Here is a 20,291-nt window from a genome sequence, read left to right on the forward strand (position 1 = left end):
CCCCCCCCCCCCCCCCCCCACTGCCGAGGTCAGAGCGGGGCAGGGGAAACGGTGGGAAAGCCAGCATACGGCCAAGGAGACCTTGAGTGATATGAAAAGCGTCCTCGTGGGACCGTGTTATGCAACAGTCAAACCTTTACCAGGTTTCCACAGCTGGGGGGTGGGGGTCTCCAGGAAGAACACACCACGCTACATTGTCAATTGGGAACTTGGAAAAGTTTATTCAACTTAAATAAAAACAACCAAACAGGTAGAAAAATATTGACCAGGTTTTGAAAGCCTTTTATACAACTATGTACAATGCAGGAACGGGGGTGTTGGGGGGGGGGGGGGGGGGGGGGGCATGACGCATGAAGGTGAAAGCTGTTTGGACATCAAGTACTTGGTACCGACTCTACTGGTAAACAAGACCTTGTTAAGAACCACAATGGAGCCGCTTCTACATCCTCTACATCTTCTACATGTTCTGTTGAGGTAGAGCACACATGGGGGGGTGGGGAGGGGCGGGGTCTCCACACATGCAAACAAAGGTGTGTCCTTATGTACACGTTTATTGGTCAGCTATACAAACAGATCCAGGATTTGGATGGAGAGTCAGTAGCTCATCATGAGACAAGGACCCCCCCACCCCGACCCCCCCCCAACTTCCACATGTTAAAACAACGACCAGGCGCTGACGGGGGGATAAAAGCGTTTGGAGTGGGGGGGCTAAATAATAATGCACTGGAAAAGTGAAATGGCTTATTAAAGGGACATTCCCATCAACAGTGTAGTGCATCAATGGTGACTTGCAGTACCCCCCACCCCCCCCCCACCCCCGGTACATCAGCCTAGCTTTGGAGTTGTGGTTAGCCGTTGGGGCTTGAGTTGAGAATTTGGCTTCTCCATGGGCGGTCTAGTTGGCCGGTCTAGTTGCGTGGTCTACATGGCCGGTCTAGTTGCGTGGTCTACATGGGCGGTCTAGTTGCGTGGTCTACATGGGCGGTCTAGTTGCGTGGTCTACATGGGCGGTCTAGTTGCGTGGTCTACATGGGCGGTCTAGTTGCGTGGTCTGCCAGGTGGGATTTTGAGGAGGGGGGTGTTTTTGTGATACAACGTATTCCTCCTTTCAAGGCCAAGCGGGCTGACAGGACCCAGTGGGGGGGAGGGTGGGGGGTCAGGTCACGGCCTTTGGGGACTTTCAATGTCACCAGCACCTTCACGAGGAAGGAAAAAGGAGAAAGGAAGGTGTGCTCGCACGCTAAATAAATATCACCCGTGACCTCGCCCCCGTGACAGGAAGCGTGGATGTCAATCAGGAGTGGCGTCTGTCGGGGAGAAGACAGCCCCGGTCTTCATGGGAGACGGGGGGTTACGACGTCAAGCGTACCTTCAAGCTTCAATTGAGGAAGCGGCGGCAGCGCCGCGTCCCGCAGTTGCAACGCAGCTTGCTCTCGTCGTCCTCGATGGGGAACTTGTAGTCGTACGTCAGCTCCTCGCCGCGGTAGATCTTGCGCAGGGCGAAGATGACGATGTGCTTGCGGCCGTCCACGTTGATGACGCGCGAGTAGCAGTTGGGCTCGCACGAGTGGTTGATGAAGCGCCCCGCGTTGCCCTGCATGGTGGCGTCCACCACGTCAAAGTCGTCGATGCGGAACATGTAGCAGCCGATGCCCTGTGGGGGTGGGGGGGCGGTTAGTATCCTGACATCACCTCTCATTCCACATACGAAGCCACCATCGTCATCACAACTCAGGACCCCAAGAACTCTGGATGAGTTCAGAGACTCAGGATCCAGCGGAGATGTTGCATCGCTCCATCAATGACTGTATCGACCTCTGCGTGCGCTAGAAAGCGGCCCATCTATCGATGCTAGCCGATTGTGTTGCGAGCGTGTTATGCAATATCAGAGTTAATAAACGAGCGAGCGGTCCTTTCCACTTTCTCATGCACTCCAAATGATTCTTCAGGCTGAAAGTGAACCGGTTAAAAAAACGTAGTGTGAATGAAAGTACTCACTTTGCCGTCGTAGTATTTCTCCCGCTTATCCGTCAGCACAGAGCGGATGACGGTGCCGGCGTACTCGATCACCATCTCTCCTGCTTCTATGTTCCTCTTGCAGAAAAGCCCTCGGCCATGAATGAGAGACCTGCCAAAACCCAACATGGATACAGAAGCGTTCTTCCTTCCGGGCCAAGCGTGCGCTCGTAGTACCTGTACACGCCAACTGCTTCTTTGGAGGTTTTCTCCAGGTGTCGGAATCTCATGGCCATGGGAAGTTCACTGCTGGTGGCCCGCCTATTGGCGACCCAAAACATCAACACCAGCTCTACAGTCAAGCTAGCATCGTGTGTTGCATCAAGCTAGCATCTGACCTGGACGACTTAAGCGGGAACTCATCCTCCTCTTCATCAAAGGGGCTGGGGTCAGGGAGCGCTCTGTGCTGCGACGCCAGGAAGTTGAACATGTCGAAGGTGGCTTTCCTAATCACACAGAGAGGAAAAGAAAGTCCCGTGAGATGCAAAAGGCAAGCTGGGCATCATCTGCGTCTTTTCCAGGGCAGCGCACCGCGTGTAGACTTCGGTGCGGGCGCAGCCGCTCGGGTTGAGGGGAAGCTCCTCCTCGATGTCGTCGCAGCGGTGGAATCGGAAGCGGTGGCTCTTGCAATGGGCGGCGCCCTGAAGCTGCTCCAGCAGGAAGATGACGGCGTCGTGGACCACGCCCAGCACCCGCGGCCCGCACATGACGCCCAGGGGCAGCTGCTTCATGCGGAAGTCCGCCCGTGCATCCAGGACGCCCTCGATGACGGCACGCCAAGCCACTGCGAGGGTGACCAGTCAGGTACTTTGACATAGAATTGGCGCTTTGGTGCAACCGAAGTACCGGGGCCCCCTCTCACCCTCCATGCTGTTGGCTTTCACGCTGAAGCCGTCGTCGCTGGTGATCTCAAAGCGCAGGTGAGGCTGGTTCACGTACGTGCTCCTTTTGGCTTTGGGCGAAGGAGCCTCGTCCTCTGAACTACCACCTAGCGAGGTCAACAGGTTTCATTTACATTTGGTGCTGCAAAGAGGAGCACCGATTGCCAGGACGTACCTGCAACAGGGTCCCATTCCGACAGGCTGCCGTGGCGAGCACTGACCCACTTGTGCGCCATGACCTGAGTCGCTGCTGCGGGAGCGGATCCAGCATCGAACTGAGAATGTCTGAGGAAACGGACCAATCACAGGCCTGCGACTCATGGAGGCAAACATCACAGCGGCTTTCAGCTCAACTGACCTGGAAGACGGCGGAGGCGTCGGAGCGCTAATCCTCGGGAACTGGTCCTCGGTTGAATTCTCCTTGTTGAGATCAGGAAGCTCTTTCAGGGGGGGGGCACTACACAGGGAACACAGGGGCTCAAACATTCACGTGGCACTGTTAACACCAACAGGTGGATAGAAAATATACCGGCACGTTTAGCCGCCTTAAACCCGAGTTCAGCCCCGTTAGCTACATGTGTCAATATTTACACGGCAAACAAGCTAACCTGCTACTAACATGCTAGTGCTGCCAGTGTCGTTTCCTGCCGCCCTACTCCTCCATCTTACCGTGTTGTACGCATACGCCATCTATGACCCTGCATGTCATACATGGCGTCCATTACCGTGGTGCGTGTACGCCTTGGCACACCATCAATACCCGATTATGGGACCCCAAACGTGGGGGAATACCATAATATTGGAAGTCTCAACATAAATCAAAACGTCACATACCTGGAATCCTGATGCTCAGCTTCAGGTGGCGTGGACGGCTCGCTCAGAAAGTCCATCTTGGATTTCTTCCTGGAAGTCTTTTCGGAGGAGGTGCGCTTGACGTGGCGCGGGGGTGCAGGTGTTGCCTGCAGGCTGTCACTTGGACACTGTGCAGACTGATATGTGTGTTCCTGGAAGAGCGCTCGGAGGCGCTTGGCCCTCGCACGTTTGGTGTTGGACAAGATGATGGGCTTTGTCCTCAGAGGGTCACGATGGGAGGCCATCACTTTGTTGATGATCATCTGGCTGGGGATGTCAGACACAGCCACGGCGGGACTGGGGTCAGGACCAGGACCAGGACCAGGACCAGGGTGCAATGCGACGGGGGATGAGGCGGGACTGGGGTCAGGATCAGGGTGCATGGTGACGAGGACCGGGGCGGGGGAGCTCAGGTTAGTAATGCGTTTCATGGGCACCACCTTGTAGACGACTTTATTGGCCTTTTTGTCGGCTGGCGGTGCGTGGTTTCCAGCAGGGGGGGCGTTTGTAGGCTGGCTGCTGGTGCAAGGCTTGTCGGCCCCACGGGGGGCCAATCGCTGCAAGGAGTTGCGACTGTGGAGCATCTTGGCAATCTGACTGATCTTGCTGTAGGTGGGAGAATTGGAACTGAGCGTCTGATAGGTGTTGGTTCTGGAGTCTTTGAGCAGGATCTGACCCTGCCGGTTGACCAGCAGGACCTGGGGGCTTGATGGAGGACTTGCATGGGCGGCCTGGGCGGGGCCGACCAGCTGTGCTTGCTGCGGCACTGCAGGCTTCGAGTTGTCCAAACGGATGGCGATGGTTTTCCCCCGCGGGGCACCAGGCGGGACATTTAAAGCACTGACGCCGTTCAACACGACGGGGGCCGTGACCGTACAAGGCGCAGCAGTCACGTCCATGGGGGTGCCGCCCGCAAGCCGTGCTGGCTGAGCGGGCAAGATGACTTTGATTTTGTGAGTTTGAGGGGAGACGTACTGCTTTGGCAGCACGTACTTGAAGCTCGGAGTGTGGCGTACTTTCTTGAGGAGTTTTTTCACCTGTGGCGGGCTTGTAGGTTTGGGGGTGTAGTCTGGATCTTTTGCGTCATCTTTAAAGCCCTCGGTGGAGTCTATGGATGAGGCGTCGTCATGGTCAGCTTTGGCGTGAGTGGCGGAGTCCTTGGCCGGCGTTTCGTTGTCCAACAGAACCTCCTCGCTTTGAACAGACATGTACGGATCCAAAGCGTCGAGAAAAACCGGCAGTGATGGATCTTGCTGGAAGTCGCCCGCCTCGCTGGCGCCGTGTTGCGACGTTGACGCCTCATAAAAAGACTCCAGCCTCTGGAGCGCAACCGCCAGCTGCTTCGTGGGCGTGTTGGGGTTGTCGTGGTTGTGAGAGCTTTCACCGTGTGGACCTTCGTGGTCGCTCGCCTCCTGGCTCTGGTCGCTCTCGGAGCCGTCGTCCGCCCCGTCGAGCTGGGGAATGGAGTGTGTTGAGGGCAGTGTGGAAGGCTGTGCGCTGCCGGCGGCGTCGCACACCACGGTGCGGGTGAGTGTGATGTGGTGGGCAGAATCGTCGTCTTCCGAGTCCACCTGGCTCTTCTCCTGCACCTCCACGCCCTGCATGCCCAAATCCAGCCGCCCCTCCGGTGCGCCACAGTTCAATACCAGGTTATCAGTGAGCAGAGTCTCGTCAAACTCCAGCTTGGCGTTCAGCACAGAGGCCACCGCCACGTCGGTGTCGGTGTCAAACACGGAGTAGGGCAGTTCCTGTGTCATCAGATGCGCCACTTCCTCCGTGTTGTCAGGAGCGAGCGAGATCCCGTTGGCCGTCGCCACGGCGGCATCCTCCGCCTCGGATGACGCCAAGAAGTCTTGAGGAACCTCAGCAGACACCAGAGTGGTTATCTTAAAGGCGTGCCTCCCTCTTGGGGACATGTGGAGAGGGGGCAACACTGCGGAAATGGATCGCGGCGGGGAGCTCCAAACTGGGGAGAGCGAGCTTTGTCGCGACAGGGGAGGAGAGGCCGGTGGCACGTTTGAGGATCTGGGAGGGGAGCTAAACAGGGCGCATCGGGAGTGGACGGTTCCGCCCGAACGCAGGGTCATGGGGCCAGAGGGGTCGCTGTCAGTCGGGGAGGAGCTGCAGCGGCTCCTTGCCGACGGCCTTCGGCGACGCTGAGTGCTGTCCAGGTCACGCAGGGTGAGGATTGGATGCAGTTTGGAAGAGGCCGAACCTGACAATCAGGACTTCAGAGTCAGTCTGGCACGTTTCTAAAACACATGACTCAGCTTACGTGTCCTTCACCTGGAGATGGGAGGGGTCGCGATGATCCTCCTGCTGGTCTCCTGGTCTGCGAGTAGCCGGGGTGTTTGGATGCAGGTGTGTTGTGTTTGGAGTTGGGCGACGGCGTAGACGAGGTCAGTGGACTGGATGAGGTGCTGAAACTGTCGGGAGTCTCTGCATCAGAGAAAAAAATGAATACAACAAAATCTATTCCGTCTTCCCGCCTTATTTGCTGATTCCCAAGATTCAAGTCAATACTCTCACCTTCGTAGAAGTTGGGGCTGTGGACGATGGTGTGATTCTCCCCCTGATCGCACTTTAGATCCGGTTCCTCACCAGGTAGCGGCGTGCTGACTTCTGTCACCTTGCAGGTGTACCTGCACCGTCTGCGCGGATCCACGGTGCTCCAGTACAAGCGAGAACATCTAGACAGAGAGCATGCGTCGGTGTGGGACATACAGAACTGCTTGCATGGCGTGTAATGAAGGCCATTGCGTACATGTATCCAACAGGATATAACATCCGTCCATTTGATGACAGCTCCGTCAACACGCCGAGTTTCTGAATCTGCAGGGACCCTTCAAAACAGAAGGAACATTTTTACTGGGATCAGTCTGATAAACGCTTGCCCCCCCGCCCAAGCAACCAGCTCTGTTAATGACTGAGCTGTAAGAGTATCACAACAAAGTCCAGGTATGCATACCAATGGTCATATTTATAGATTCGGGCTCAAGTCCTGTGAGGAACCTTCGCTTGAGAGTGATGCCTTCAAAGTCCACATAGACCCGTCGAGGGACTTCAAATCCTTGCCCAGACACCATCTGAAAGCATTTGGCAAACCATGAGCAGGTGGCTACGGATAAAAACATTTGAACTGCATTCACGGGCAGGACAGCACCACCCACCTCCACGCTGACGAGGTCTCTGTGCTTAAAGCAGTACACCTTCCTGTCCTCCTGGAACACGCAGTCTTGGGCTCGAGCGCACATGAAGTGGAAATTACTTTGGCAGGTGGAAAGGCAGCACCCCACCGTGGCCCCCGACTGCCCACAACCATCACAACGCTGGAAACAATATCAAGAGGCTGTATTGTGCAGCTGAAATGATGACGTTCTGACGGTAGGTAAGATGCGTTCATGAGCAGCATACCAAGCATACTAGCCTATGAAATGGGAGTGTAACGTAACCTGCTGACACTATTTCAAATAGGTGGCAAATGGGCTAATACGGGAGCCTCCCTTACCAAGTGGCGGCCCCTGGAAACGGCAGTGTGGACTTGGAAAAGAGCCCCGTTGCGCTCATAAACTTCAGCAGACCAAAGACAGCAGTTAATGTGGGCCCACTCATTCTGGCCCATGTACAACAGTCTGCCTCCTTCCTGTAGCCAATGGAGGGAGATGATGAGCATAGGAGGTCGACACCAGCCTAAGTGGAAAAGCAGCGTAAACGCACCCTGGGAGCCGAGTCACCGTACTGTTGGCACAAGGCACACTGCCGGCCATCTTTGCTCTCCCAGTCGTTCTTCACACCTGCATGGAAAGGTTGGAGCATTTGTCATAGTGAAACAAGCAAAGACGTAACAGCGGAGTACCGTGTTACCTGGCGGGTCGGCCTTCCCTGCCTGCGGCCCTCTGCATTCCCTCGGCTGGCACGTCCTCTTGGTCCACTGTGCATAGCTGTGCTCCTTCGAAGGGGGGAGGACGGCCTCGGGGAACATGCCACTGGAGAGCCAAGGATGAGCCGAGTCAGACACCAGAGCAAGTCGTCATTACATTACATATTATGTACGTAGGCTGTGTTCCAAAATGCGCACGTCCACGCACACTGAAATCCGTCACATGTTCACAACTCAACATGTCCAGCAGCAGGTAGGAAGACCTAAAGCTTATTCAAGGAAAACTACTTTTTGTATCGACAATCCTTATGTGAAACACAAACACGCGTCTATCTTTACTGTGTTAGGTGCGCCGATTTCACATGGCAACATAGAAAGTAGCGCTACACCCGGCTGCAGTGGCGGCACCTCCTATATGTAGCTTTAGCTTCCCGTGATGAGCCCAGGCATTGTGAAGGTGGTGGCAAAGTGGCAAAATGTGTGGGGAAGCTCGCTGCTAGCAGGCTGGTAGCTAGGTGGTGTGGTGTGGCGGGGTCTCATAAAGCCAGTCAAGTAGTTCATCTTTATAACAATAATTATAAACAGCTTGGTTAATAGTGCAGAAGGCTTTCTTGGCGGCATGCATGAGTCTTATCACGTGCATTCTTTGCTGCCTCTTTGGTGTATCTTGAGAACGCACACAAAAGAGGAAGACGGGTGTTCATGTATTACAGAGGTAGGGAACCTATGGCTCGGGAGCCAGGTAGGGCTCTTTTGATGACACTATCTGGCTCTCAAGCATTTCTTACCACAATAAAAATGTATTTTTGCTAACATTTTAAAGTAAACCATCACAGAAATCACTGTTAAAAATAATATTCAAAATCAACAACTTTCTTATGCATTTTAATTCGTCCATCTATTTTCTACTGCAATACGGCCGACCATATCTATCTTTCCTGATGATATTTTCCAGGTCAAACACCAAAACTTGATTATTACTGGGTAATGCGGTAGTCTACCTCGGTCATTGAGATGTCAAAAAAACATGTAAATGTAAACTTTCCTCCTTTAGTCAAATAGTCACCTAGCTAAAGCTGCAGAACCAAGCCTTCTGGTGAAGATGGCCAAAAGAATGAAATACGTGTACTGAATACGGTTCAAAACCATGCAGCAGCAGAAGTTGCATTAATGGCAGCAAGTATTAGATTTATTATTAGACACTGCGCTGCTCACGAAAGTGTGCTGGCCACACCCCCTTGGCGTGGGGTAGTGTGCCTGGTCTACGTAATTAGAGCCCATTATATCTAAAACTGTTGGTCTTACATAAAAATGCACACATTTTATTGCATTCAATGTTTAAAAAAATGTATATGGCTCTCACAGATACACATTTTAAAATATCTGGCCTTCATGGCTCTCTTAGCCAAAAAGGTTCCCGACCCCTGATGTATTACATAAGGATTGTGCCCAAATAGCTCGGTTTTGCTTTAAAACCTCCAGGAGAGCTGGGTTGCTCACTCAAGAAAACACTGCCCCTAGCGTGGTGGCAGAGAATTGCAAGGCAGACACTGCCAGCACCACACCAAGCAGCTGTAACACCACGAGGTTGGGCCGGCATGGCGCCTAGGCTGTAGCGTTACCCAGCCTCAACTGGAGTGCCGGCAAGTTAGAACTCATGAGAAGGAAAGAGGAAGAGTCTTTTCTGCTAAGCATGTTGCATATATGTGTACTCACCAAGTAGCAGTACAAATAGTAAACGTGTTTAAGTGGAAGTGTGCGATTGGAACACTGCCCCGGCGCTGTGCGAGGTTACCTTGGCGTGTGCTCAGAGAATGAGCTCAACTTGTTTTGGTAGTATCCAGGGAGCCAGCTGAATACTTGTACCATTAGCTGTCACGACAACAAACAGATCAGCTGCTACACAAATAAGCCAAAGTATGTGAATAGTGTGGTAATATTACTTTGACGTAGTACTCCCTCGCGTGACTGGTTGGCCTCTCGGCCACAAAGGGAGAGTTCTCCTCCTCCTTCAGCCATGTCCTCATGACGGAGACAATATCTGCATGGAAATCTTTCTGCGTGGATGAATAAAGGGGTATTGTAAGTATTGTAAGTACATATATATATTTATTCATCACCATTAATGTTGGTTATGATTATACGCACAATAGAAGAGTAGCCGCCCCCTTTTAACTTTGTGTGCATGGCTTGTAGGTCACACACTGATGGCTGCTCCCCGTTACAATCCGTCCCCTTCCTTTCCTGACACTGGAAAACAGCAGTTTGAGCAAGTCCAAATGATTCCCATCAATACTTCTGGAGTATCCATTTTGTGTGTACCGTTTTGCAGAGCCTGAGGTGCTGGCTGGTGTTAGAGGTGAGGAGGCCAGTGAGAACCTCCTCCAAGCCGACCAGCAGTCGGCTGTGCAGACGCTCCGTCAAGCTGCTGTTTTCTTTGACATGCTGGCAGCAGGGGGAGCAAGTGAACCCCCCCCTTTCAGCTTGGCTGGACAGCAGGCCGTAGAGCTCCTCTGCAATGACAAACCAGGAAAATGAAGATGTGACGGCACATTGGATGTCATTGTGATGTCTTTTTCCATAAAACAGGTCCTCACCCGAAAGCCCCTCGCATGCGTGGTGCACCCAGTGGCTACATTTGGAACACTGAATCATCTGCGGGGGCCGGCTGCTGTGATCGTAACACTTGTTGCAGACCGGGCAGAAGTGGCCTGCATACAGGACGCAGGATGTATTAGTCCTAGCTTTAGAGATGGAAGGCATGCTACGCAACAAGGCTCGCCTTTCTGGTGGAGAACGGCACAATCGGGACAGAAGTTCTCTTCGTGGTTCCAGGCAATTTCCCATGACTTTCCAGGAGTAATGCCACAGCTTTTACAACGGATACACGTCATGCAGACCTTCACCAAACACACAAACAGCCCCAAGAGAACGTGTGAATGTTGAGGGAGGATTCGTTGTGGAAGTGACAGTAATTACCCAGGGCAGGCTGCAGTTCATGGGCTTTGGGTATGTCGGTCCCAGGCAGGAAGGATGGTAGGATGTTTGGCATCTTCTGCATTGCAACACAGGCTAAAAGGAGAAATAAATAAGTCATGAATGCAGTGCAAAAAAAAGCACCACGAGGCTAGCTAGCTTTGGCACCTTTGAGATTTTGCTCCTACGCCCACACACGTGGCAGAATTTGCAGCGCCTGCAGCACCAGTTCTCCTTGTTCTCCTGCAGAGGGCGCTCCTCAGTCGATAGGCAGAAGCTGTGGAAGGGCTCGCAGCATATCTGGCAGTAGATCATCTTGAGGGGGGGGCAAAGAGGGCAGCAGTTAGGTCCGGTGAAATCCAAATCCGGGTGTTTGGGAAGCGCCAGGCTTACATCATGTCGTCCCTTGCTGGCACAGAGCAGGCATACTGGCTGAGGTGTGGTTGGGACGGACGTGAGGATGCTGAGCCCGCCCATGAGCCACACATTCTGCACGGCACAGTCCTCCTGAGGGGCACAAATGTGGCAAATATGAATGGCTAATATAAATGGCAAACATCAAGAGGTCCGAGGCATGTCAGCCTACCTTAAAATCCACACGGATCTTGTTCTTGTCCTGCACTGAGCCCTTCTGCGGGAAACCGTTAGTGAAACCCGCGAGGGCGTTCACTGACGTGCACTCAGAAGGATTCTGGGAATGAAGGAGACAATGTGCGTCAGTTCCTGCAGGCCTACGCAGCACCGTCTTTTTCACAGAAGCGTCCTCCTCCTCAGGACCAACGTCCTGCTTTGCTTGCGTCCCATCCAGCGCCTCTGCAAGCCGACGGCCTTCTGGCTCGGCTCCGTCCACCGCTTGCTCTTTGCTGGACCGGGCAATCTTAGTTAGAACATCCATGTGCCGCCGCTGTGGCAGCGTGCACCCCTGAAAAATCAACTTGTGCGGTGCCGATTCTGGAGGCGGTACAATGGATGCTGACACGCTTCTTTGCAAGGCGGCATGCACCACAGACTGAGGCAAGCGCCACAGTCGCAACGCAAGCCTCTTGGGTGGGGCTTGTGTTTGAAGGAGTGAGCGGGGCTGCGTTTCAGGCAGATGAGAGGCTAAGAGAAGTTGGGATGATGGCAGCGTGGGGGACGTTACAACAAGCAATGCATTCGGAACATTAGTCTGTGCTACGGGCTGGGGGTGCGCAAGGTGTCCGCCCCGACACTGGGGTGACCGCAGGTAAGAATCAGGCAGGCGGTATAAGCGTATTTGGAGCTGCTGCTGCAGCTTGGGCAACGGGGTTCCAAGGGGGCCGGGAGGAGGGAAAGTATCGCTGGGCTCCGTCTCTTCCGGGTTCTGCTGTTCCTGTGGAGGAGGGGACTGCCTAAGCCAACCAGCAAGACAGGTTCCAACACTTGAATGAGGCGCATGCAGCGGAGGAGAGCGGCAGCAGAGAAGCAGGAATGTTATGCTAGCCAGGGAAAAGTGAGGCGGATAAATTAGCAGCAGGAGAGGAAAACAGATGCATGCTTGATTTCACATCCAGATATTAGAAACGGGACAACTTTTGGACAATGAAAAAATGATTAGACATATCAATTGACATTCTCCACAAGGGAAAGAAAGGTGGTGGCAATACCTGTGCAGAAACATTGATAGTCGCTAAGTAGACATGAAGTCTTACGGATGCGGCCTAAGAGGCCAAGGTTATTAGCAAAAGCTTGAATGCAAAATGGAAATAAAATAGCAGGTTGTGACAAATCCTAACCATAACAATGCATGTACTAGATGTAGACTAGTGACAGTGCTAGAACTACCGATGAGAGAGTTGAGCACCCATCATTTACAACAAGTCAAAGTAAAGGGTTTACTACAAAGACAGAGCAGAAAAAGCAGAACGCAAGGTGATTATATTGGTGAACATGTGATTATATTTCCAGAATATCTCAGTCTAATAAAGTACATTAGCTTGAAATTGGGAAAAGAACTGAACAGGAAGAACTGGGGGAAAAATTACTTGGAAATGAGCAATTAGACTGCCAATCAAACATCCATTTTAGAGCAGTAATAGTTTTCCAAATAATTCATCCCAGGGACTGAATAGAAGGAGGAGGCTTATCAATGTGAGCAACGTTACCTTATTAGCTCTTGGCCGGCCTGGACCTGCTTTGGAGAATGGCCGACGTTGCTTCACAGCCTCCTGGGGAGGGTGGTCCCGTGATCCCAGGAGTCCACTTGGAGGGCGGGCATCTCAAAAAGAAGGCAAACAGACCTAAGGGAGTGTTGCGTTTGTGAACACCAACACAAACAAAGAGGCACCGCTTACCGGCCGGCTTGCTCGCCTTGAACAACTTCTTCACTTCTTCCTGTTCCTCGTCAGATTCGGACTTGAGCAGGTTCCAATAGGAGCGTGGCGTGATGTTGCGCAGGGACTCTTTCCGGATTTTATTGGGCGTGACGGGCGAGGGCTTGTACGAGTCATTCTGCCAGTTGGCATCCTCACTGCTGGACATGGGGGCAGACATGCGCCTGGCCCGGACTGGGAAATTGGACTATGAGCTGAGTGGACACTCAATCGGATGTTACATTACAATTACATAACATACCTTTGAACTGTTTGACAATGCGCTCCGTCTTTGCCTGCTCGATGCGTGCACACCTCCTGTATCTGAGGGCAGAAGAGGCCGTTGTGGAAAATGTGCAGCTGGATTCCACGGTCAAGCTAGGCTAGGTCAAAGACGCTTGCATTGAGGCACACAGATGAACGGGGGGCGTGGTACAATATCTCACCACTCAGCAGCATGGCCTGACTGTCTAACGGCTGCGTAGGGAGTCACGTTGTGGACAGGGAATCTGTACCATACGGCCATACGTGCCAACTGACTACTGTAAAGTATATCAGGTTACTTTCTGCATTGCTGAACGATATGTCCGTCTCCCCCTTACGTTAGCGCTAGCTAACAGAATGTGCTGGACATCAGGCCAACACAAACGGTGGAAAAACATGCAAAAAGCAAGTATTACATTGCATCACGACTTACATGCAACACTGTCGCTTCTTGTTGGGCCCCCCAAACTTGGGCTTGTCGCGGCAGTTCATGCACTTGGCGCAGTCGCTGTCGACCAAGCAGCCTTTGCACCTTCCGCAGCGGCGCGAGCGGACACCGCCGGGCGCGTACCGGCTCAGTACTTTCCTCTTTTTGAACTTGTGGCCCCGCCTCCTGCCCCGCCGCCTTCGCTGGAGGGGTTCCTGAGAGACAATCCACTGAGCCCTGCCTTGATCAGAGATGTCATCATCATCATCATCATCATCTGCAACATCTGCAAGCAGGAGAGGGGAGAGGATGGGTAGGAGCTCGCACAGTGCACCACCTTCAATAGCAGGGCTGTTCAACTGGAGCCATGACAGACGGCCCGCAGGGGATACGGCTTTTCCACAAAGGCTCTTTACAATAACAAAAGTATTACAAAACAATTAGCTTTGTAAATCAGATTTGGATTGGTTGAATCAAACACCGAGATATGGCCACTTGAGCAGATACCATCACTCCTCCGGGCTTCTTGCTATGGGCTTACATTAAAGATATAGTGTATATATATATATAGGACATCTACAACCCGATGCCACAGTACAGAAATAAGAACTAAGGGGGTGGAGTCAATAAAAACTCATTTTGTAACCTTTCCACATATTTGTCAATTCATTTGCTTGTGTCCTAAATCGTTTGCATTGCGAGCTAGTGACGATGAATCAACAGCGCCTCTGCTGGTTGCAGACGAGTACTGCACACCAGCTCTCTCTCATGCTTGAAGATGCAAAGAATACTATACTGTACACACAACCCACCCTGGGACGGGAGGGGGGTGGACTTGTCATTCATATACTGGATATTGCAACTTTTGTCCCTAAATGCGCTTTACTTGGAAATAAACTTCAGGGCAGCGAGTCTAATGGTCAAACAGCACTTTCTCACCTCATACTGAGTGATGCTCACTCGACCAGTGTTGGGTAAAGCTTTCCAACAGCAGTGGCTAATCTGTGTGTGACAAAAGATATTTTTGCTGGCAAATAATTGACTTCCAACTACATTGAGCTAACAAAGCAGGTTTTCTTTTTGGTTTGGCTCAGCAGCTGCTATATGTGGACCAAAAACAATCTTGTTTGGGGGGAATTTATGCATTTTGTACGCTTGACTGAGCAGGTTTGTGACGCCATTTGTGCTGAATGAATAGTTTTTCCAACAATGTTGCAAAAATACTGTCCTCTCAACTGCCCTCGTTCCTGCACTTATTTGTCTACTGGGTGGATTCATTTGGGTGTTGAGATCAAGAGAGGCTACTTTAGTTGAAACAAGTGCAACAAAACAATACTTTTGCATGTGACCTGGAATGTTCTAGTTAGGAGTACATGTTCAAATCAACATGCGTGTGTGGAGCGCACCCTCTACGGCGGGCGACAGGGCGATCCCCTCCCTCTCGTGGAGCGGCAGCGCGCTGAGGCGAGGGATGTCGTCTGGCACCATGGCGCGGGGCTGGCCCAGCGCGACCGCGGCCGCCCGGCACACATGCTTGATCCTGGGACCCCGTAGCGGCTGCTCCTGTGGACACAGCACAGGAGGATTACCTTGACAGCAAGACCTGCTTGGAGGTGTCATTCGCTACACTATTACTCTGAAACCAACAACTGTTTGTAGTGTTTTGAAATAAAAATGAGTCATATAGTCAATAATTATAATTAGCGTGAATTATTATTGGGCTGCACGACAGCAAATGTATGTTTATGGGGGCCTGTTATTCTGCCCCCATCCTTCTGTACTCTGGAGTAAAGGTCAGATGATGACCTTAACAATTACCTGAGAAGTGCCAAGTTTAGGAGACAGGTTGACTCTCCTTTTCCTCCTCCGACTCACTGTCACGTGGGTCTGGCTGGAGCTCAGCTGTGAATCCACACACAAACACAAGAAGCTGGAAGCCAAAAGCCATCACTGCCATCAAAATCCAAGTCTTGTCACAACTCAAACCTGCAACTTGAACTGCTTCTGCTGATCGATCTTAATGAGCTGCACTTTGGCTTTCTTCAGAAGGTGCAGCATCCTCTTATTGGCTCCGCTGAGACCAACGCGATGGCTGGGAATGGCCTCCACCGCCTGCCGAGCTTCCCCGCTTCCTGCTCCGCTTCCTGCTTCATCTGCAGGGCAAGACACTTGACTGGTTAGGAGGTATGACGTGTGTACACATCATTACACTACATCAATGGCCGCACACACGACTTATCTCAGCTGCCAGCCAAAAGATAGTGAAAGGTTTTGCTGCACGCTTGCAATGGGAAATAGTAGCATCATCCAGTGAGCAAATAGAAAACTGAAGGTCAGCCCTCGTTCAACGAGATGATTTGGTTCCTGGCCTGCGGTAAGTCAATATTAATCAACTGAATATTTTCACATTTAGAGCAGAGAAAACCTGAGCACAGGTTTTAACATCATTAGAGCCCCGTAGACGTGAAATAACACCCCTATAGTCACTTTGACACTTCTGTTATTCTATGTCAACCTCACATTGCACAGGCTAGCGGGTCACTGCAGGAGAACCCCCCCCCCCCAGCCATCATTTATTAACAACTACTTTGTGAAAGGCCGATATTCCGCCTGCAATAGAGTGAGGGCGGACTGTGTTCTGCATATTCAAGTGAAGGACGCCATTATCTGTGGAACAAACGTGTCCATCTGACAACAGAGACGACATTACTCCAATGTTTTTAAAATCAGTATCGACAGTCAACAACTAACTTTTGGGGTTAAAATGCAAGTGTACCTAATGTTGTGGCTTGGGTGTATGGTGAAAAGGCGTGTCCTAACATTAGATAACGCTTACCGTTTTTGTCCGTGTCCACTTGCGAGGTCTGGGAGGACGTCTTGACGTTGCCGCTAAGCGACACAGCCAGCTTTCTCACCACCCCAGGCGAGTCCATCTCCTCCATGGTGAGTTTTGACTTGCGCCGCCGTTTGACGGGCGGGTTGACAACGGCGGAGTGAGTGCCCTCGCTCTGCTGAGGGACGAACTGGCCTCTCCTCTCCGCCAGCTTCAGGGTGAGCCTCTTGAGGTTCTTGTAGAACTCCAGGTGACTGGTGCCGTGACCGGGTGGCGGCGTCAGCTTAGCAGCAACAGCCGAGGGGCTGTCCACCGCAGAGATGGTGTCGATGTCACAAGCAGATTCATGGGAGGATGTGCTGGTCTTCTCGTCCTCCCGCTGTTGATTCTTCCGCCATGAGGACAAATTGCCCCTCGGAAAAGAGTCAAGTCCCTCATCCAGGAACCTCTTTGGTGTTTTGATGACGCGTGAGGACCGCGCCGTCGTCACAGCAGCGTTGGCTTGGACTCGGTCAAAAAGGGAACCGAGGTCGGCTTCTGGCGGCGCGGTGGGGGCGGGGTCTGTAACATAGGTGTAAAAAACATGCTTTGCACGTTTGGTCCTCTTTGGGCTGGCGGTGGCGGGGGAGGCGTTTTTAGGCGTCTTTCTTTTGTAGCCAAACAAAGACTTGCGGGAGTGTCTCTTGTGCGCGCGATGCTCCGACGACATCGGGGACGTCCCCTCCAGGGGCATCGCCGCTTCCTGTCCGCTCAGCACGCCGGCTTCCTCTCCAATTTCCGGGGAAGCAGCCATGCCCTTCCTCTTCCTGTGGCGTCGCTGCAAAGACGACACGGTCAGCCTGTTGTGTCCGAGCGGAAAGCCCCTCCCACGCTTCCTCGGCGGCACGGCATCCTGCGACACCTCATGGTCCACTTTGACCTTGGAGGCGTGTGTGTCACCCTGCTGTGCGGCCCCGGCTTTGTCGTCTGACTTCAAGCTGCCTGGGGCGTGCTCGTCTGAATGTCCCGCCTTTGGTGTCCCTTTGCCTTTTAGCCCTTTCCCTTTGTTGGCAGCCTCTTCTTTGGGAGTCCTTCGTACTATTTTCCCAACCAACGTAGATTTGGGGGAAGTTCTGGGGAGTATTTTTCCAAGAAGAGGTTTGGGTGAAGGGCAACGGTCTTCGGGAGGCTTCACTTTGTTGTGCTGACGACCTTTCGGGGCTCCAAAGCCATCAAAATCTTCTTCCTAAAGGAAACACAGTCATGAGTGATATCAAACCTCTAAAAAAAACTATAAAAAAGTGACTTCATGAAGAAAATGCAACTGATTAAATCATTTTTAATCATATAATATGGTTATATTTCCTTCAATTAGATCACCGGGTTTCAGTAATATGGGGAAAAAAACACCAAAAAAGGATATATATGTATAGTGCTTTCATGCACCCGCAAATAACATCAAGGATTACATTTTTTTTTTTTAGAGAAAGAATTTACTGAAGCCGACACGGTTCATCCTCCTAGTATGGCAGTGCTAAAAAAGCTGATGGCAATAAGCAATCTCTAGAAAGAGCACTCCTCCAAGGGGGGGGGACCACAGGAGACACATGAGTAGCATGCAGCACTGAATACCGCCCCTGGTGGGAAAGGCCCATTGCAAGCATTTCAAAAACAATACGTTGCTAAACGGCTGGCTCCGTGCATTCAAAGAACGACTAGAAAGAATGGACCCCTAGGGTGTCCCCAGGCTATGCACCGAGGAGGAGCTTTCCCTTTCAAAATAAAGCGCAACCCAAATGTACACTAGGATAAAGCATGTCCCCAGTTGAACCCGGTGTAGTACTCCTCCATAGCGGGCATCGAGGACATAGCAAGACGCCACAATCATTTCATACATTTGACATCCACAAATCCATCCATTATAATCTAGCTGCCTGCATGTGTGTGTGTGTGTGTGTGTCACATCCTGACATCATGTGACCTACAGCCCACCTGGAGAAGATGCACCACTTTTATAAATACTGGAGCTGCTGAACTGTCAACATGCAGCTCCTCTACGTGCTGTATGAGCTGTGTTATGATATGGCTTCTATTGTCTTGTGTTACCCACCAAAGGAATTTCCAGTAGAATGTTAAAATATTTGATGGCTGCAGTCCCAGTGGTACGAATCATCCACAAACGTGTACGGGAGTCTTTGTCTATGTGTGTCCTGTGATTGCCTGGCAATCGGTGCCCAAAGCCAGCTGGGATAGGCTCCAGCTCACCGCTGACCCCAGTGAGAAGAGGCAGTGCACAGCTCAATCATTTCTATCAACACCTGTCTCATAGTGCCCATCAAATCTACCTGTCGTCTGCATACATTTTCATATCATAAAGTATCCAAGAGTAGATTTAAAATATGATGAAATAATGTAGGCGGTCCCTTGTGTTGCACATCCGGTAGCCATCTGACAGCTCCAACGTGGGAGATGACGTTGTCACGTTATTAAAATGCCCACTATGATAGCGTGAAGGCTTTCATTCTGTTATAATTACGCAGATAAACCAATTGGGCTTTTATTCCACTACGGGAATGGAAATAAAGAAATCAATAACATGGCGCTAGTTTCCGCCACAACAACGACTAGCCGCCAAAGTTTCCGCCTATCTCTGCCTGGCGTACTCCAGCAGGACAGATACTCATCACCCGTTTGCACATAAACATTACAAAACATACAGCAACAATTAAGTGCAATACACGCTAAAAGTATCCAAACACCTTCAAGCTAAAGCTAACGCTAACGCTAACACATCAAAGCCATCTTTGTAATTCATAAACAAGTACACTCGAGACGCCATGATTTCTTTTCAAAACGTCCCAGAGAAGCCATTAAATGGATACAATTCGCTGCCAAGGATATTTCTACAGATACGAGTGTGTTATAGTGACCTCTTCGCTGTGGCTGGAGTCGAAGCCCGCCTCTCTCCGCCGCGTGTACTTCTCCGTCACCCCGAGAAGGCGCAGCAAGGCCGGGTCCTCGCTCAACGGGAGGCCGGCGTCTGCAGGCCTCGGCCCTGCGTCCGACGTCTCCCCGTCGTCCGAGCTCAGTCTTCCGCGTTTGGTTCGCTTCCCCGGCCTCAGCCGACTGATGCGGCTCGTACACGGCCTGCCCGGGAAGCGAGCCCGGGCGACAGTTTGAGCGTTCATCGCAGCCGCGACGCTGGTGGGCGACGATAATCCGCCTCCCGACGCCGCCATTATTATTCAGCACAACGAAGCGCGCTGGGCAACAGCAGCGAAGACGGAACACGCAAGATGGACCGCGTCTCTTTCTGGCAGAAGGCGCGAGATAGGAAGGGAGGACGGGTGCATCATGGGAAAGCTAACTTCCTCAGCCTTGTTTGCTTTGCTAATGCGACTTTAGCTCGTACGTTGTTTCATTCTAGCACCACATAGAAACATTTGGATTTCAGGTTCAAACTCCCACGCAGGTTGTCATTCCCCCGAAAACGCACCCAATTGTTTATTAACCGTTTCATGATCACTTGTATGGACCGATGTTATCATATCATATCATCATATCAATCACTTACATCTCACTGTCTTGCGTATCTATTCATGTCTAATCTGATAGTTTGTTGTTTTATGATCATTTGATGCGTGCGAAATATGTTAAAATATATGATTAATCCCATGTTGTTGATGACACCCGTTTGGCCACTCAAGGCTACCGTACAAAGCATAAACAGTGAAATTAGTCACACATAAATCTACTTTATATTTTCTAAATACTAAACGTGAATAAAGATGATTAAATATAAAACAACTTTACGATTAGTGTGATATGGTTTATTTCTTTTATGCATGCCTAA

General features: G+C 51.5%; 1 protein-coding gene across 3 annotated transcripts; it reads right to left on the reverse strand.

Moving 5' to 3' along the window:
- Window positions 1–319: 319 nt before the first annotated feature.
- Window positions 320–19,919, reverse strand: kmt2ba (lysine (K)-specific methyltransferase 2Ba). 3 transcript variants are annotated; one of them, XM_058046385.1, is made up of 36 exons: window positions 19,369–19,919; window positions 16,463–17,684; window positions 15,613–15,779; window positions 15,445–15,528; window positions 15,033–15,183; window positions 13,633–13,912; window positions 13,198–13,259; window positions 12,918–13,130; window positions 12,729–12,841; window positions 11,192–11,296; window positions 10,999–11,112; window positions 10,774–10,920; window positions 10,609–10,701; window positions 10,412–10,529; window positions 10,227–10,340; window positions 9,952–10,142; window positions 9,778–9,879; window positions 9,573–9,686; window positions 9,425–9,501; window positions 7,614–7,735; window positions 7,467–7,543; window positions 7,258–7,392; window positions 6,920–7,078; window positions 6,718–6,835; window positions 6,514–6,592; window positions 6,279–6,439; window positions 6,036–6,188; window positions 3,732–5,964; window positions 3,256–3,354; window positions 3,073–3,182; window positions 2,879–3,004; window positions 2,548–2,800; window positions 2,355–2,462; window positions 2,194–2,277; window positions 1,999–2,128; window positions 320–1,654 (listed from the first exon to the last, which is right to left on the reverse strand). In XM_058046385.1, exons 1-36 carry the CDS (start codon window positions 19,675–19,677, stop codon window positions 1,379–1,381), a joined length of 8,199 nt encoding a protein of 2,732 aa, XP_057902368.1. In that variant the 5' UTR covers window positions 19,678–19,919; the 3' UTR covers window positions 320–1,378. The 3 variants fall into 3 exon arrangements, with proteins under 3 accessions (XP_057902368.1, XP_057902369.1, XP_057902367.1); XM_058046386.1 differs by having other exon boundaries at window positions 13,633–13,867; window positions 15,033–15,189; XM_058046384.1 differs by having other exon boundaries at window positions 321–1,654; window positions 15,033–15,189.
- Between the last annotated feature and the right edge of the window lie 372 nt (window positions 19,920–20,291).

This window comes from Doryrhamphus excisus, chromosome 14 (assembly GCF_030265055.1).
Source record: "Doryrhamphus excisus isolate RoL2022-K1 chromosome 14, RoL_Dexc_1.0, whole genome shotgun sequence".
Taxonomy (NCBI): Eukaryota; Metazoa; Chordata; class Actinopteri; order Syngnathiformes; family Syngnathidae; genus Doryrhamphus; species Doryrhamphus excisus.

Excerpts from the sequence above, each read along its gene's own strand:
- kmt2ba (XM_058046384.1), bottom strand. The coding sequence starts at position 19,677 with ATGGCGGCGTCGGGAGGCGGATTATCGTCGCCCACCAGCGTCGCGGCT. Across the intron at positions 17,685-19,368 it reads ACTCCAGCCACAGCGAAGAG|GAAGAAGATTTTGATGGCTT; the intron begins GTCACTATAACA and ends TGTTTCCTTTAG. Across the intron at positions 7,544-7,613 it reads AGGGAAGGCCGACCCGCCAG|GTGTGAAGAACGACTGGGAG; the intron begins GTAACACGGTAC and ends CTTTCCATGCAG.